The sequence below is a fragment of the Crinia signifera genome, chromosome 11 (assembly GCF_055691185.1).
Source record: "Crinia signifera chromosome 11, ASM5569118v1, whole genome shotgun sequence".
In the NCBI taxonomy this organism is placed as follows: domain Eukaryota; kingdom Metazoa; phylum Chordata; class Amphibia; order Anura; family Myobatrachidae; genus Crinia; species Crinia signifera.
In genome coordinates, this window is record NC_139227.1 from 99,159,638 (window position 1) to 99,175,919 (window position 16,282).

At 53.0% G+C, this 16,282-nt stretch overlaps 1 protein-coding gene across 1 annotated transcript in view; it reads right to left on the reverse strand.

The window, feature by feature from the left end:
• PDHX (pyruvate dehydrogenase complex component X) overlaps positions 1-16,282 on the reverse strand; it is a 57,905-nt gene that overhangs the window by 27,749 nt on the left and 13,874 nt on the right. Inside the window, exons 3-4 of the mRNA XM_083163891.1 lie at positions 14,627-14,727; positions 1,580-1,755 (exon numbers count right to left, since the gene is read on the reverse strand). Of these exons, the coding sequence (XP_083020017.1) occupies positions 1,580-1,755; positions 14,627-14,727 (277 nt within the window). The remainder of the gene's footprint in view (positions 1-1,579; positions 1,756-14,626; positions 14,728-16,282) is intronic.

The window sequence follows — 16,282 nt, forward strand, 5'->3', positions numbered from 1 at the left end:
GTCTGTGCTCTGGCACCGAGGATAATGAACTACAAGACAGTTGGATGCGCGTCATTAGCGGCGCTCGCTCCATTCCCACGGAGCTGGCTCTGGGCCTCAATTAAAATAAACACTTGTGATTCTCACTCATCTCGGTGGCCACGAGGCGGATCTGCTGGATGCTTGCGTGTATGAGCAGGAAGGAAGCGGCAAGCATTGGGCATGGGAGATACAGCCTGAGTATATAATCCTCGCTGCAGCCGTGCGCTAATCAGAAAGTGTAACTTGGGACCAACAGCCTGAATACATCTATAGGAAGGCATTTTAGCCAATTAACCTACCAGAGCATTTCCAAAGTGTGGGAGGAAACAGAGCTTTAAGAGGAAACCCACGCAAGCAAGGGGAGATGACCTAGTATGTCAGGAACCAGAGCTTTAAGAGGAAACCCACGCAAGCACGGAGAGGTATAGTCCAGTATGTCAGGTACCGGAGCAACGGGAGGAAACCCTCTCAAGCAAGGGGAGATATCCCAATGTGTCAGGGACCAGAGCACCCAGATAAAACCCACACAAGCACTGAGAAAGCCCAATAAGCCAGGGACCAGATCACCCAGAGAAAAACCAATCAATCAAGGGGAGAAAAAAGAGTATGTTAGGGATCGGAGCACCTGGAGGAAACCCACGCAAGCACAGAGAGATATCCCAATATATCAGGAACCGTGCACCCAGAAAAAACCCACTCAAACAAGGGGAGATAGCCCAGTAAGCCAAGGACCGGAGCACCTGGAGGAAACCCACATAAGCACTGGGAGATAGCCCAGTATGTCAGGGACTGCAGCACCCACAGGAAACCCACGCTAGCATGGGGAGATAACCGCATATGTCAGGGACCGGAGTACCCAGAGGAGATCCACACGAGCACGGGGAGAATAACCCAGTAGTGTCAGACCAGAGCACTCAGAGGAAACCCACAGGCACAGGGAGATAACCCAGTATGTCAGGGACCAGAGCAAGCGGAGGAAACCCGCGCAAGCATGTTGAGATAGCCTTGTATGTCGGGGACTGGAACACCCAGAGGAAACCCACACACGCAAGAGGAGAAATCCCAGTATGTCAGGGACCAGAGCATGCAAAGTAAACCCACGCAAGCATGTTGAGATAACCTCGTATGTCAGGGACTGGAACACCCAGAGAAAACCCACACAAGCAAGGGGAGATAACCCAGTATGTCAGGGACCGGAGCACCTGGAGGAAACCCACGCCTGCATTTGCATAGCTAGAGATTGCATATACAGATCCATATTCACCTCTATATTACACTCTATATTACTCCTGTAAGAAGGAGTACAGGTGTTGGTCCGTGGCATACACAGTTATTGGTTAGCCCTGTATACAGTATTACCAGAATAATACTAGTTTCCCCAGTAATTAGAGGAACATATAAGGTGAGGCACTACATTATATATATATATAGGGATCCTCATATACACAACGTTGTTACTGTAATCTAGCAGTGAGCAGATCACCCATGTTGGTACCAGAGACCCTGCATCACCCACCTACTAGACGGACTATAGCCTGCGCCAAAGAGGAACACGTACCCGAGCTTCCCAGGCTGAGCTGGAGCCTTCTGTGGTGTCACGATCACATCGGCCATGGCAGGAGCTGTGATTGGTGGAGGGGAGCTGGGAATCTCCACTTGGGTCCAGTCCTGCCCTTCATCCACGAGAAGCGCGATCAGCGAACCAAGCCGCACATTCTTGCTGCCTTCTTCCACCTTTAAGCAGAAAACATTGGTTACATTTACATCTAACCTACGGCCTCGGCAAATGGGAGAAGATATCAAATATCTACAGTATTATAAATGCTATAGCTAACAGGATACACAGAGGTCATCTGCTCCAATACAGTGTATTGTACACCCATACCAATATAAGCAGGTGTACACACATTGTCTATATACTAGCCCTGTAATCAGGTGTACACACAGCATCTCCCCTATACTAGCCCTGTAAGCAGGTGTACGCACAGCATCTCCCCTATACTAGCCCTGTAAGCAGGTGTACGCACAGCGTCTCCCCTATACTAGCCCTGTAATCGTGTGTACACACAGCATCTCCCCTATACTAGCCCTGTAATCAGGTGTACACACAGCGTCTCCCCTATACTAGCCCTGTAATCAGGTGTACACACAGCGTCTCCCCTATACTAGCCCTGTAATCGGGTATACACACAGCATCTCCCCTATACTAGCCCTGTAATCGGGTGTACACACAGCGTCTCCCCTATACTATCCCTGTAATCAGGTGTACGCACAGCGTCTCTCCTATACTAGCCCTGTAATTAGGTGTACGCACAGCGTCTCGCCTATACTAGCCCTGTAAGCAGGTGTATGCACAGCGTCTCCCCTATACTAGCCCTGTAAGCAGGTGTATGTACAGCGTCTCCCCTAAACTAGCCCTGTAATCAGATGTGTGCACAGCCTCTCCCCCTATACTAGCCCTGTAATCAGATGTACACAGAGCGTCTCCCTTATACTAGCCCTGTAATCAGGTGTACGCACAGCATCCCCCCTATACTAGCCCTGTAATCAGATGTACACAGAGCGTCTCCCCTATACTAGCCCTGTAAGCAGGTGTGTGGACAGCATCCCCCCTATACTAGCCCTGTAATCAGGTGTACACACAGCATCCCCCCTATACTAGCCCTGTAGTCAGATGTACACACAGCGTCTCCCCTATACTAGCCCTGTAATCAGGTGTACGCACAGCGTCTCCCCTATACTAGCCCTGTAATCAGGTGTACGCACAGCGTCTCCCCTATAGTAGCACTGTAAGCAGGTGTACACACAGCGTCTCTCCTATACTAGCCCTGTAATCAGGTGTGTGCACAGCGTCTCCCCTATACTAGCCCTGTAATCAGGTGTACGCACAGCGTCTGCCCTATACTAGCCCTGTAATCAGGTGTACGCACAGCGTCTCCCCTATAGTAGCACTGTAAGCAGGTGTACACACAGCGTCTCTCCTATACTAGCCCTGTAATCAGGTGTACGCACAGCGTCTCCCCTATACTAGCCCTGTAAGCAGGTGTACGCACAGCGTCTCCCCTATAGTAGCCCTGTAAGCAGGTGTACGCACAGCGTCTCCCCTATACTAGCCCTGTAAGCAGGTGTACGCACAGCGTCTCAATATACTAGCCCTGTAAGCAGGTGTACGCACAGCGTCTCCCCTATACTAGCCCTGTAAGCAGGTGTACGCACAACGTCTCCCCTATACTAGCCCTGTAAGCAGGTGTACGCACAGCGTCTCCCCTATACTAGCCCTGTAAGCAGGTGTACGCACAGCGTCTCACCTATACTAGCCCTGTAAGCAGGTGTACGCACAGAGTCTCCCCTATACTAGCCCTGTAAGCAGGTGTACGCACAGCGTCTCCCCTATACTAGCCCTGTAAGCAGGTGTACACACAGCGTCTCCTCTATACTAGCCCTGTAATCAGGTGTACGCACAGCGTCTCCTCTATACTAGCCCAGTAAGCAGGTGTACGCACAGCGTCTCCCCTATACTAGCCCTGTAAGCAGGTGTACGCACAGCGTCTCCCCTATACTAGCCCTGTAATCGGGTGCACACACAGCGTCTCCCCTATACTAGCCCTGTAATCGGGTGCACACACAGCGTCTCCCCTATACTAGCCCTGTAATCGGGTGCACGCACAGCGTCTCCCCTATACTAGCCCTGTAATCGGGTGTACGCACAGCGTCTCCCCTATACTAGCCCTGTAATCGGGTGTACGCACAGCGTCTCCCCTATACTAGCCCTGTAATCGGGTGTACGCACAGCGTCTCCCCTATACTAGCCCTGTAATCGGGTGTACGCACAGCGTCTCCCCTATACTAGCCCTGTAATCGGGTGTACGCACAGCGTCTCCCCTATACTAGCCCTGTAATCAGGTGTACGCACAGCGTCTCCCCTATACTAGCCCTGTAATCAGGTGTACGCACAGCGTCTCCCCTATAGTAGCACTGTAAGCAGGTGTACGCACAGCGTCTCTCCCCTATACTAGCCCTGTAATCAGGTGTACGCACAGCGTCTCCCCCATACTAGCCCTGTAAGCAGGTGTACGCACAGCGTCTCCCCTATACTAGCCCTGTAAGCAGGTGTGTGCACAGTGTCTGCCCTATACTAGCCCTGTAATCAGGTGTACGCACAGCGTCTCCCCCTATAGTAGCACTGTAAGCAGGTGTATGCACAGCGTCTCTCCCCTATACTAGCCCTGTAATCAGGTGTGTGCACAGCATCTCCCCTATAGTAGCACTGTAAGCAGGTGTACGCACAGCATCTCCCCTATACTAGCCCTGTAAGCAGGTGTACGCACAGCATCTGCCCTATACTAGCCCTGTAAGCAGGTGTACGCACAGCGTCTCCCCTATACTAGCCCTGTAATCAGGTGTACGCACAGCGTCTCCCCTATAGTAGCACTGTAAGCAGGTGTACGCACAGCGTCTGCCCTATACTAGCCCTGTAAGCAGGTGTACGCACAGCATCTGCCCTATACTAGCCCTGTAAGCAGGTGTACGCACAGCGTCTCTCCCCTATACTAGCCCTGTAAGCAGGTGTACGCACAGCATCTGCCCTATACTAGCCCTGTAAGCAGGTGTACGCACAGCGTCTCCCCTATACTAGCCCTGTAATCAGGTGTACGCACAGCATCTCCCCTATAGTAGCACTGTAAGCAGGTGTACACACAGCGTCTCTCCTATACTAGCCCTGTAATCAGGTGTGTGCACAGCGTCTCCCCTATACTAGCCCTGTAATCAGGAGTACACACAGCGTCTCTCCCCTATACCTTTTTACCTTCATGGTATAGATCTTCAATGCTTCTCTTTAATGTATAACGCAGCTATAGAACCGGCGGTGAACACACACAAGGCTTTATGAATACGGCCTAGTAACCCGACTGAATGCAATCCTTGAATTTAGCATTTCTGAGGCTTTGTGCGATTCTGCAGTTTATGATACAGAAACGGTTCCTCCTCCCCCCTGCGGTTTAGAATCGGAATTTTTCTGAAAGTGATGATTCCAAACAATCATACGATAAAAGGGAAGAGAACTGGGGGGTGGGGGATACATTAAGCCCACTGAGCCATTTCAGTCCCTAAACAATTAAAATGCTGAGCGCGCTCCTATGAAATGATCGTTCTGTAAAATCTGGCGAATGACGAGTTCCATCCATATGATGTTTAATTGCATGTTTCACATGACGAAGCGCTAACCATTCTAACATGAATGCATGCCCATACTGTCTGGCCATTACCCGCATATAATATGGCAGCGCCAAAATGACAACACTTCTGCTACAAGAACACTTGGGGAGATCCGTTACCCGTATACCCCGCCGTTCCCCCTTGCCACGTGGTTATTTGGTTGAAACCGGTGCTTTCCAAAATGTTAATTTGACAGCTGGGAAATGCAAAGTATTATAAAGAAATAATTTATTGCTTGAAAGGTTTAAATTGCCATTTGTCTCATTATTGGGATTGTATTGGAATAAAGCTTCTTAAGTGCACAAAAAAAAAAATGAGTTGTATATTTATGATGTTTAAAGAACCAGCGTCAGAAGCGGATATTCTTCCTCCATTTCCCATGATCCCCAGTCCTGGAGCTGGAACAGAAGCCGTTCTGTGTTGGCTGTGGGCACAGGTAGCGTAACACACATGTATGCATTAGCATCTAGTTACCCGGCTAGGAGACCATCTGCCCAGATCTGGGTACAGTGTGTATAGATAGCAGCTGGGGGAGAGTTTGTAGAGATCTGCAGGATCCACAGGATGAGCAGATTGTGGCAGGGATGAGACTGTATTGATCGTTGTGCTGCTGGCCTGGTATCAGATCTGATGAATAGGTGCTATTGATCTAGTGACACTGGCTGCAGATTATCCTATATGGACAAACACTCCGTCAGACTGGCGGCACTGCTATCAATCACACACAACACTAATGCAAAGCTATAATTGGGGAGAACGCTATTGGCCAAGTATCTCAGGTATTTATGTAAGCTATCACCTTACTAAAGAAACCAGAACTGTGGATATCGCGCCAACATATTGGAGTAGCGCACGCAACAATCACAGAACAAACCATGCTAAATATCCACGTGTAAGGTTTATCCATCAATGAATAGATTACCAAGGTGTCCGATAGCTATACAGTATCACACAGCCACAGAGGTACAACTAATTAATATGCAATGTAGCAGGAGACGCCTGAAGACGACACCTCTTGCCGAAATTGCAGTGACGGGTATTGCCGCATCACCACTGCAACAATCTAAGTCTAGTACTATTAAGAATGGATTCTGGTTCTCATTTGCCGGGTCAGGAAGGCTCTATACGCCAGCCATTATATAAATATTGTACAGAGTATTTCTGTATTATTCGCCACCTGTCGCCTGTTTAATATGGTTCTCTTCGCCCACTATGAACACCGCAGCGGACCAATTGCGGCAACGTGCAAATGATAGATAATAAGGAGGGGAAATGTTGAAGCGAGCAGAAGCACAACACAGTATATCAGGAGCAATAGGCAGGTCTCCCGGGACAGATTAAGCAGAAGAGCGAGGCGCGCAGCGGCAGACGGCACATTAAATCACACACACACAAAATGTGCAGCAGGAATTCAGACATTAAATTTGCAACAACAATCCCAAAGCTTTCAGCTTTCAGTATGGCGCTGAACCTCACACATGGAAGTACAGAGGCAGCACAGCAGCTGGAAGCAGGCGGGGAATAACTAATTATGGAGAGGAATAACTAAAACACACAAATGAGCAGATCGGGCCAGACTGTCATGGCAGCTTTCACCGGCACAACAATGCTCCGCCTCCAAATGCAACCTAGCAATTCATTAGGGACTTCAGTGAGGCATGAGGTGCAATTACCTCGGTATGTGCGGGCCACAAAGCGAAGTCATTTCTAAAGGGGGATTTTGCACTTAAACATTTAAAAATGCCCAAACAGCCACTTAAAGATTGCTTCATGGCGGCTATTGTGTTATTCAGAAAGACACCCAAGTTTGTAGCAACAACAACAAAAAAAAAAAATTAGTTGTGCTCGTTCTCTTAAGCGGTTTACTATGCAAATCCACCCAGGTGACATTAATGGTGCATCATGGCACCTCCCACAGCAGCGTGCCAGTGACCAGCAGCGGCTGGGAAGGAACGGACTGCAGTGTCTACATTACCCAAATTATCAGGGAACTGTGTATACGCAGGAGTGTTCTACCCATCCTGCAATTGCATCACTATCAAGTGAATGCCTCTGCCTTACTGGCAGAATGCAGGCAGGGGGCAGCATGCAGGCAGGAGGTTGGGCAGAGGGTTGTATACAGGGAGATGGCGGTATGCAGGCAGGAGGTTGTGAAAAGAGCAGTATGCAGGTAGGAGTTTGAACAGAGGGCAGTACGCAGGCAGAGGGAGGCATGCAGGCAGTAGGTTGGGCAGCGGGTGGTATGCAGGCAGGGGGTTGGGAAGCGGGTGGTATGCAGGCAGGGGTTGGTATATAGGCAGTAGGTTGGGCAGCGGGCAGTATGCAGGCAGGGGGTGGAATGCAGACAGGAGGTTGGGCAGAGTGTGGTATGCAGGCAGGGGTCGGTATATAGGCAGAAGGTTGGGCAGCGGGCGGTATGCGGGCAGGGGGTTGGGCAGAGGGTGGTATGCAGGCAGGGGGTTGGGCAGTGGGCGGTATGCAGGCAGGGGGTGGAATGCAGGCAGGGGGTCGGTATAAAGGCAGACGGTTGGGTAGCGAGCAGTATGCGGGCAGAAGGTTGGGCAGAGGGCAGTATGCAGGCAGGACATTGGGCAGAGAGCGGAATGCAAGCAGGGGGCTGGATAGAGGGTGGTATGCAGGCAGGGGCAGTAAGTTGGGTAGGGCAGAGGGTGGAATGCAGGCAGAGGGTTGGTCAGAGGATGATGTGCAGGCAGTGGGTTTGGCAGAGGATGGTATGCAGGCAGGGGTGGTATGCAGGCAGGGGTGGTATGTTAGGTTGGGCAGAGGGTGGCATGCAGGCAGGGGGTTGGGCAGAGGTCAGTATGCAGGCAGGACGTTGGGCAGAGAGTGAAATGCAGGCAGGGGGCTGGATAGAGGGTGGTATGCAAGCAGGGGTGGTAGGCAGGAAGGGGGTTGGGCAGAGGATGGTGTGCAGGCAGGGGCGGTAGGTTGGGTTGGGCAGAGGATGGTGTGCAGGTAAGGGCGGTATGCAGGCAGGGGGTTGGGCAGAGGTCAGTATGCAGGCAGGACGTTGGGCAGAGGATGGTGTGCAGGCAGGGGGCTGGATAGAGGGTGGTATGCAGGAAGGGGGTTGGGCAGAGGATGGTGTGCAGGCAGGGGCGGTAGGTTGGGTTGGGCAGAGGATGGTGTGCAGGTAAGGGCGGTTTGCAGGCAGGGGGTTGGGCAGAGGTCAGTATGCAGGCAGGGGGTTGGGCAGAGGTCAGTATGCAGGCAGGACGTTGGGCAGAGCGTGAAATGCAGGCAGGGGGCTGGATAGAGGGTGGTATGCAGGCAGGGGTGGTAGGCAGGAAGGGGGTTGGGCAGAGGATGGTGCGCAGGCAGGGGCGGTAGGTTGGGTTGGGCAGAGGATGGTGTGCAGGTAAGGGCGGTATGCAGGCAGGGGGTTGGGAAGAGGTCAGTATGCAGGCAGGACGTTAGGCAGAGGATGGTGTGCAGGCAGGGGGCTGGATAGAGGGTGGTATGCAGGAAGGGGGTTGGGCAGAGGATGGTGTGCAGGCAGGGGCGGTAGGTTGGGTTGGGCAGAGGATGGTGTGCAGGTAAGGGCGGTATGCAGGCAGGGGGTTGGGCAGAGGTCAGTATGCAGGCAAGACGTTGGGCAGAGGATGGTGTGCAGGCAGGGGGCTGGACAAATAGTGGTATGCAGGCAGGGGTGGTAGGCTGGCAGGAGGTTGGGTAGAGGATGGTGTGCAGGCAGGGACGGTAGGTTAGGTTGGGCAGAGGATGGTGTGCAGGTAAGGGCGGTATGCAGGCAGAGGGTGGTATGCTGGCAGGGGTGGTAGGCTGGCAGGGGGTTGGGCAGAGGATGGTGTGCAGGCAGGGGCGGAAGGTTAGGTTGGGCAGAGGATGGTGTGCAGGTAAGGGCGTTATGCAGGCAGAGGGGTTGGGCAGAGGTCAGTATGCAGGCAGGACGTTGGGCAGAGGATGGTGTGCAGGCAGGGGGCTGGACAGAGGGTGGTATCCAGGCAGGGGTGGTAGGCTGGCAGGGGGTTGGGCAGAGGATGGTGTGCAGGCAGGGGCGGTAGGTTGGGTTGGGCATAGGATGGTGTGCAGGTAAGGGCGGTATGCAGGCAGTGGGTTGGGCAGAGGTCAGTATGCAGGCAGGACGTTGGGCAGAGGATGGTGTGCAGGCAGGGGTGGTAGGCTGGCAGGGGGTTGGGTAGAGGATGGTGTGCAGGCAGGGGTGGTAGGTTAGGTTGGGCAGAGGATGGTGTGCAGGTAAGGGTGGTATGCAGGCAGAGGGTGGTATGCTGGCAGGGGTGGTAGGCTGGCAGAGGGTTGGGCAGAGGATGGTGTGCAGGCAGGGGCGGTAGGTTAGGTTGGGCAGAGGATGGTGTGCAGGTAAGGGCGGTATGCAGGCAGGGGGTTGGGCAGAGGTCAGTATGCAGGCAGGACGTTGGGCAGAGGATGGTGTGCAGGCAGGGGGCTGGACAGAGGGTGGTATCCAGGCAGGGGTGGTAGGCTGGCAGGGGGTTGGGCAGAGGATGGTGTGCAGGCAGGGGCGGTAGGTTGGGTTGGGCAGAGGATGGTGTGCAGGCAGGGGTGGTAGGTTAGGTTGGGCAGAGGATGGTGTGCAGGTAAGGGTGGTATGCAGGCAGAGGGTGGTATGCTGGCAGGGGTGGTAGGCTGGCAGGGGGTTGGGTAGAGGATGGTGTGCAGGCAGGGGCGGTAGGTTGGGTTGGGCATAGGATGGTGTGCAGGTAAGGGCGGTATGCAGGCAGAGGGTGGTATGCTGGCAGGGGTGGTAGGCTGGCAGGGGGTTGGGCAGAGGATGGTGTGCAGGCAGGGGCGGTAGGTTGGGTTGGGCATAGGATGGTGTGCAGGTAAGGGCGGTATGCAGGCAGAGGGTGGTATGCTGGCAGGGGTGGTAGGCTGGCAGGGGGTTGGGCAGAGGATGGTGTGCAGGCAGGGGCGGTAGGTTAGGTTGGGCAGAGGATGGTGTGCAGGTAAGGGCGGTATGCAGGCAGGGGGTTGGGAAGAGGTCAGTATGCAGGCAGGACGTTGGGCAGAGGATGGTGTGCAGGCAGGGGGCTGGACAGAGGGTGGTATCCAGGCAGGGGTGGTAGGCTGGCAGGGGGTTGGGCAGAGGATGGTGTGCAGGCAGGGGCGGTAGGTTGGGTTGGGCATAGGATGGTGTGCAGGTAAGGGCGGTATGCAGGCAGAGGGTGGTATGCTGGCAGGGGTGGTAGGCTGGCAGGGGGTTGGGTAGAGGATGGTGTGCAGGCAGGGGTGGTAGGTTGGGTTGGGCATAGGATGGTGTGCAGGTAAGGGCGGTATGCAGGCAGAGGGTGGTATGCTGGCAGGGGTGGTAGGCTGGCAGGGGGTTGGGCAGAGGATGGTGTGCAGGCAGGGGCGGTAGGTTAGGTTGGGCAGAGGATGGTGTGCAGGTAAGGGCGGTATGCAGGCAGGGGGTTGGGCAGAGGTCAGTATGCAGGCAGGACGTTGGGCAGAGGATGGTGTGCAGGCAGGGGGCTGGACAGATGGTGGTATGCAGGCAGGGGTGGTAGGCTGGCAGGGGGTTGGGTAGAGGATGGTGTGCAGGCAGGGGTGGTAGGTTAGGTTGGGCAGAGGATGGTGTGCAGGTAAGGGTGGTATGCAGGCAGAGGGTGGTATGCTGGCAGGGGTGGTAGGCTGGCAGAGGGTTGGGCAGAGGATGGTGTGCAGGCAGGGGCGGTAGGTTAGGTTGGGCAGAGGATGGTGTGCAGGTAAGGGCGGTATGCAGGCAGAGGGTGGTATGCTGGCAGGGGTGGTAGGCTGGCAGGGGGTTGGGCAGTGGATGGTGTGCAGGCAGGGGCGGTAGGTTAGGTTGGGCAGAGGATGGTGTGCAGGTAAGGGCGGTATGCAGGCAGTGGGTTGGGCAGAGGTCAGTATGCAGGCAGGACGTTGGGCAGAGGATGGTGTGCAGGCAGGGGGCTGGACAGAGGGTAGTATCCAGGCAGGGGTGGTAGGCTGGCAGGGGGTTGGGCAGAGGATGGTGAGCAGGCAGGGGCGGTAGGTTAGGTTGGGCAGAGGATGGTGTGCAGGTAAGGGCGGTATGCAGGCAGAGGGTGGTATGCTGGTAGGGGGTTGGGCAGAGGATGGTGTGCAGGCAGGGGCGGTATGCAGGCAGAGGATGGTATGCTGGCAGTGGGTTGGGCAGAGGATGGTGTGCAGGCAGGGGGCTGGACAGAGGGTGGTATGCAGGCAGGTGTGGTATGCTGGCAGGGGGTTGGGCAGAGGATGGTGTGCAGGCAGGGGCGGTAGGTTAGGTTGGGCAGAGGATGGTGTGCAGGTAAGGGCGGTATGCAGGCAGGGGTGGTAGGCTGGCAGGGGGTTGGGCAGAGGATGGTGTGCAGGCAGGGGCGGTAGGTTAGGTTGGGCAGAGGATGGTGTGCAGGTAAGGGCGGTATGCAGGCAGGGGGTTGGGCAGAGGATGGTGTGCAGGCAGGGGCGGTATGCAGGCAGAGGGTGGTATGCTGGCAGGGGGTTGGGCAGAGGGTGGTGTGCAGGTAAGGGCGGTATGCAGGCAGAGGGTGGTATGCTGGCAGGGGGTTGGGCAGAGGATGGTGTGCAGGCAGGGGCGGTATGCAGGCAGAGGGTGGTATGCTGGTAGGGGGTTGGGCAGAGGATGGTGAGCAGGCAGGGATGGTAGGTTAGGTTGGGCAGAGGATGGTGTGCAGGTAAGGGTGGTATGCAGGCAGAGGGTGGTATGCTGGCAGGGGGTTGGGCAGAGGATGGTGTGCAGGCAGGGGCGGTAGGTTAGGTTGGGCAGAGGATGGTGTGCAGGTAAGGGCGGTATGCAGGCAGAGGGGTTGGGCAGAGGTCAGTATGCAGGCAGGACGTTGGGCAGAGGATGGTGTGCAGGCAGGGGGCTGGACAGAGGGTGGTATGCTGGCAGGGGGTTGGGTAGAGGATGGTGTGCAGGCAGGGGCGGTATGCAGGCAGAGGGTGGTATGCTGGCAGGGGGTTGGGCAGAGGGTGGTATGCTGGCAGTGGGTTGGGCAGAGGATGGTGTGCAGGAGGGGCGGTAGGTTAGGTTGGGCAGAGGATGGTGTGCAGGTAAGGGCGGTATGCAGGCAGAGGGTGGTATGCTGGCAGGGGGTTGGGCAGAGGATGGTGTGCAGGTAAGTGCGGTATGCAGGCAGAGGGTGGTATGCTGGCAGAGGGTTGGGCAGAGGATGGTGTGCAGCTCCTCCTACATTTACATTGCTAAGAATTGCTGTGAGCAGCTCAGCATACTATATGATGCTTCCTGAATCCGGTCCTATATTTGCACCTTCCCATTACTGCTACATAACTAACAACTGGTCAAGAAGGTGACTGTCCTCATTACATTGAGAGCACAACCCCCTAAAGCACAGCTTTAGCTACAAGTACAGTTCTAGTACTATATAATATATGCAATAGCTCGGTGCCACAATACACGCAGAGGCATCATTACAGCGGCTTCATCTTACAGGACAGCTCCATTACAACCTAGCGGGCACAGCGCGGCATGTATGGCAGTGAGCAACAGAAGGATCAGCATCCGAAAAGGCACTTAGAGGGACAAATAAATAAGTTAGCCGCTTTTTAACAAGATGTTCCCCTGAAAGATCAAATGCTGACACCCCTGCCCCCAACATTCCGTCTCTTTAAATAAGGACAGATTTTGTTTCCATTTGCAGCTCATCTTACACCCTGATTGACAAGCAAGCAGCGGTAATGTCAGCCGTACACTAAATATTTCATCAAGTGTCAAAAAAACAGGATGCCAGGAGGAGATCCTCCCCTCTCCGGGGGATACGTAGTGACAGAACTCCCAGTGCCATTCCCAGGCAAGGACAAGGGGGTCATCCGAGCCGACGTGCCTGAGATAGGTCCCCCTGCCCGCCCGCTACAACCTGAGGATGTGTTTCCCAACAGTGCTGGGGTAGTCCCCGGGAGCTATGCTTTCCTTGCTAGGCAATGCCAGAGGATTTCACCACCAGCTTATTTGGGATCCGCATTAAGTTATACATGGAGACGCTCCAAGCCCGGGGGGGGGGGGGGGGGGGGGGAGTGCTAAGAGGCAAATACAGGAAAGAATAAACAACATTCGGTTTGGACTATAAGTCTACTTGTCTTCCTCCGTTGTATCCTGCAGCTGTAGGCAGAAAAGCAGACGTTGCTCTCTGGATGCTGCCATATTGATTAAACCTTAGAGTGCCAAGGGAATTTGTCAAAATAGGTTTCAAAATTGGCAATCAAACATTGTTATTTATTAAAACGACCTGTAAAGTTTACTTTATAAAATGGAGATCAAGAATGTTATGTTAAAAATATATTATATTTGGATTTAACAAATGTGAGCGACGCTGGTATTTTTAGTGGATATTTTAAGCAATCTCTCACAGATGTTGGCACTAACAGGATTAAAGTAATTTTGCTCGTTTGTTACATCTAACAGCGGCAATCACAGCTCTTATAGAAGTAGGGATCTCAGCAAATGTCACATCTATTTCTATAAATATATCTACATATTATTTATATATTCACGGCATATACACATTTAATAAGTAGAAGCTGACATGTCACTCTCTTGCTGGATATTCGCACGATTGTATGAACGCTTTTCCATCACAGTGATGTTATTGGTGGTCATTTGTTTTTGTTTTGTTACGTAAAACCCCTCAAAAATGGTCGCCTTGGACAGTGAAGCCTGCTGACGTGCCAAGATTCCTTTTAAGAGCAAGCACTACAATCCTAGCTGCCTATTATACATCACCCCTGACCGCAATTTGCCGATACGCAGGACTATACATCAATGCGTTCTCCAAGTCTCAAAGGCTACAAAGGCTTAATGACTGCGTCAATAACACTGGGCTGGTTTCTGCTGCCTGACACCAGAACGAGATTTAAATGGCCAGATCGCACAGTCTGGGGAATAACACAGGTAGAATACACCAGCTTCCAGACAGACGAGGTGAACGGTCGCTGCATAGAGGTACAGGATGGTGTTCACCAGTAGTGGGGCGTAATGCACATAGCACATGCCACATAATCCAGATTCCCCTTCTGGGGGTTGTAATGGTATTCATGCTGAAAGCCCAGCTCTGCACAGCAAACACAGACCCAACCCACGCAGAATAGCAATGCTGTGTTACAGAAGCTTATGTTGTCCAGGCCTGTTGTACTTTAAGGGCTGTCCCGGCAGTGTCAGATCCTTCGATGCATGCAGGAACAGCCTCGGAGAAGGGCTTTGCTTTGGGCTAGTGTGAGGCTTTGCTGATAGCCAGCAGGGACAGAGCAGCCGGGTAGAACAGGAGACCTCTCGCAGCAACAAAGAGGCAGGACAAAAAGCCTGAGATCAGAGCCAGGCCAAGCAAGGGAGCGGGGGTAACTGCATCGCTCCAGACGCAATGCCGCTTACCAGAATCTTGGCCAGTACTCCGTCATCACTGGACTCCATGGTGACCACGGCCTTGTCCGTCTCGATGTCACACAGCGCATCTCCTGCATTTACCAGATCACCTGCGAGAAGATGGAAAAAGTGTCAGCATAGGTGATGGCTAGAACCAAGGTTCAGTGCCAACATATACTACTGGTTTCTAGTGATGCTGGATGGGGGGGGGGGGGGGGGGTTTGGGTCTGTGACCAGGGGACTCTTCTCATTTAAAATATATTCTGCATCATGACATTCATTACATAGTAGTAAGTTCTCAGAAACAACCCCGACTGATCATTTCTATAAGTCTCCAACCCGGGCGATAAACTGCCATCTCTCTCGTAGCGGATAAACCCCATGTTGTCTCATTACGGCATGGTAGACTTATACACAGGCATGCTGTACATACATCTGCATGGAACCCATATATCAAGACCTTTACTAACACTAAAACATCTTTGAAAACCCATCCTCTTCCCTGCTGTGGTGCTCCTAGCACATGTCTGTTCTGTATATCAGTGCTGAAATACAGACCACACTGTGCTAGAAGCACCTCAGCAGAGGGCGACATCACAGGCAGGGAATAGGAGCTGCACAGGGTTGTGAAATATGCAGGGTGCTACGCTAGACACTACTAGCCCATACCTCCGCAGCCGCGCTTTAGAAATCTATCGCACACACGTGATGGGAAAACGGAGAGCGGAAGTGAAGACGTGCGCTTTAGAGACGCATTTTTAGAGCTGCACTTTCAGGAAAACGATTGGTTACACTGGTCACGCATTAATGCGACAGGGAAAATCACTGAGCGATTCTGCAAAATCCGGGTGTAAAGGATTTGAAGGCAAGGTGGGAATGAATCCAGAAGAAATCACGTGTTCTACTTGAAGCGCGCTGGTCAGATGTTTGTTAGTTAGCGGCTGAGAAGGCAATAACCGCAGCGGATGTGTGAACCCGCACAGAGCGGAATACTTAGCACCATTCCATAAACCATCTGACAGCCCCCCGCCCCCCCCCACCCCCACCGGGAATCAGCCTCTCCCTGCGCTTGTTTGTGTGATAGGACTACAGAGGGAACCTTTTGTATGTTTTATGGAAATGTAGTAAGTGAATATATATTGCACACCATCCAGATTCCCCAATTAGCATGCAAGCATCTCTACAACAAGCTCACACAAGCTGTCTCCTTATGTGAAGTTTAGCTCCCACACGTTGTCAGCAATAAGAGAAATAAACCGTGGAGCGGAGTCTGTACAATGTGAACAAGTCACCTGCATTCACGTCACTGCCATAGGGATCACTGGTCCTTAACATTAATGGAGATTCTGCGCTCTTGGGCTGCTCACTAGATAGATAAAAGCACCTTGTGTCCAATGGCATCAATATCATGTAAGTTCTCACGAGCAGGGCCCTCTTACACTTGTCCTTCTGACGAACCATTTTTGATGGCACCAAATCCTGTTCTCTGCCCCGATACTTATGTCACTGGTGTCTGCTGATGCAGCTATGGTTATGTGCCCTGTACTGGTCCTCTATTGTATTCAGCTGTAAGTCACTATCTCCTGGGTTATATACTCTGTAATAGGGAGCTGCAGACCCCTTGTTCTCTGCCCCCTGATACTTATGTCAGTGTCCTCTGCTGAT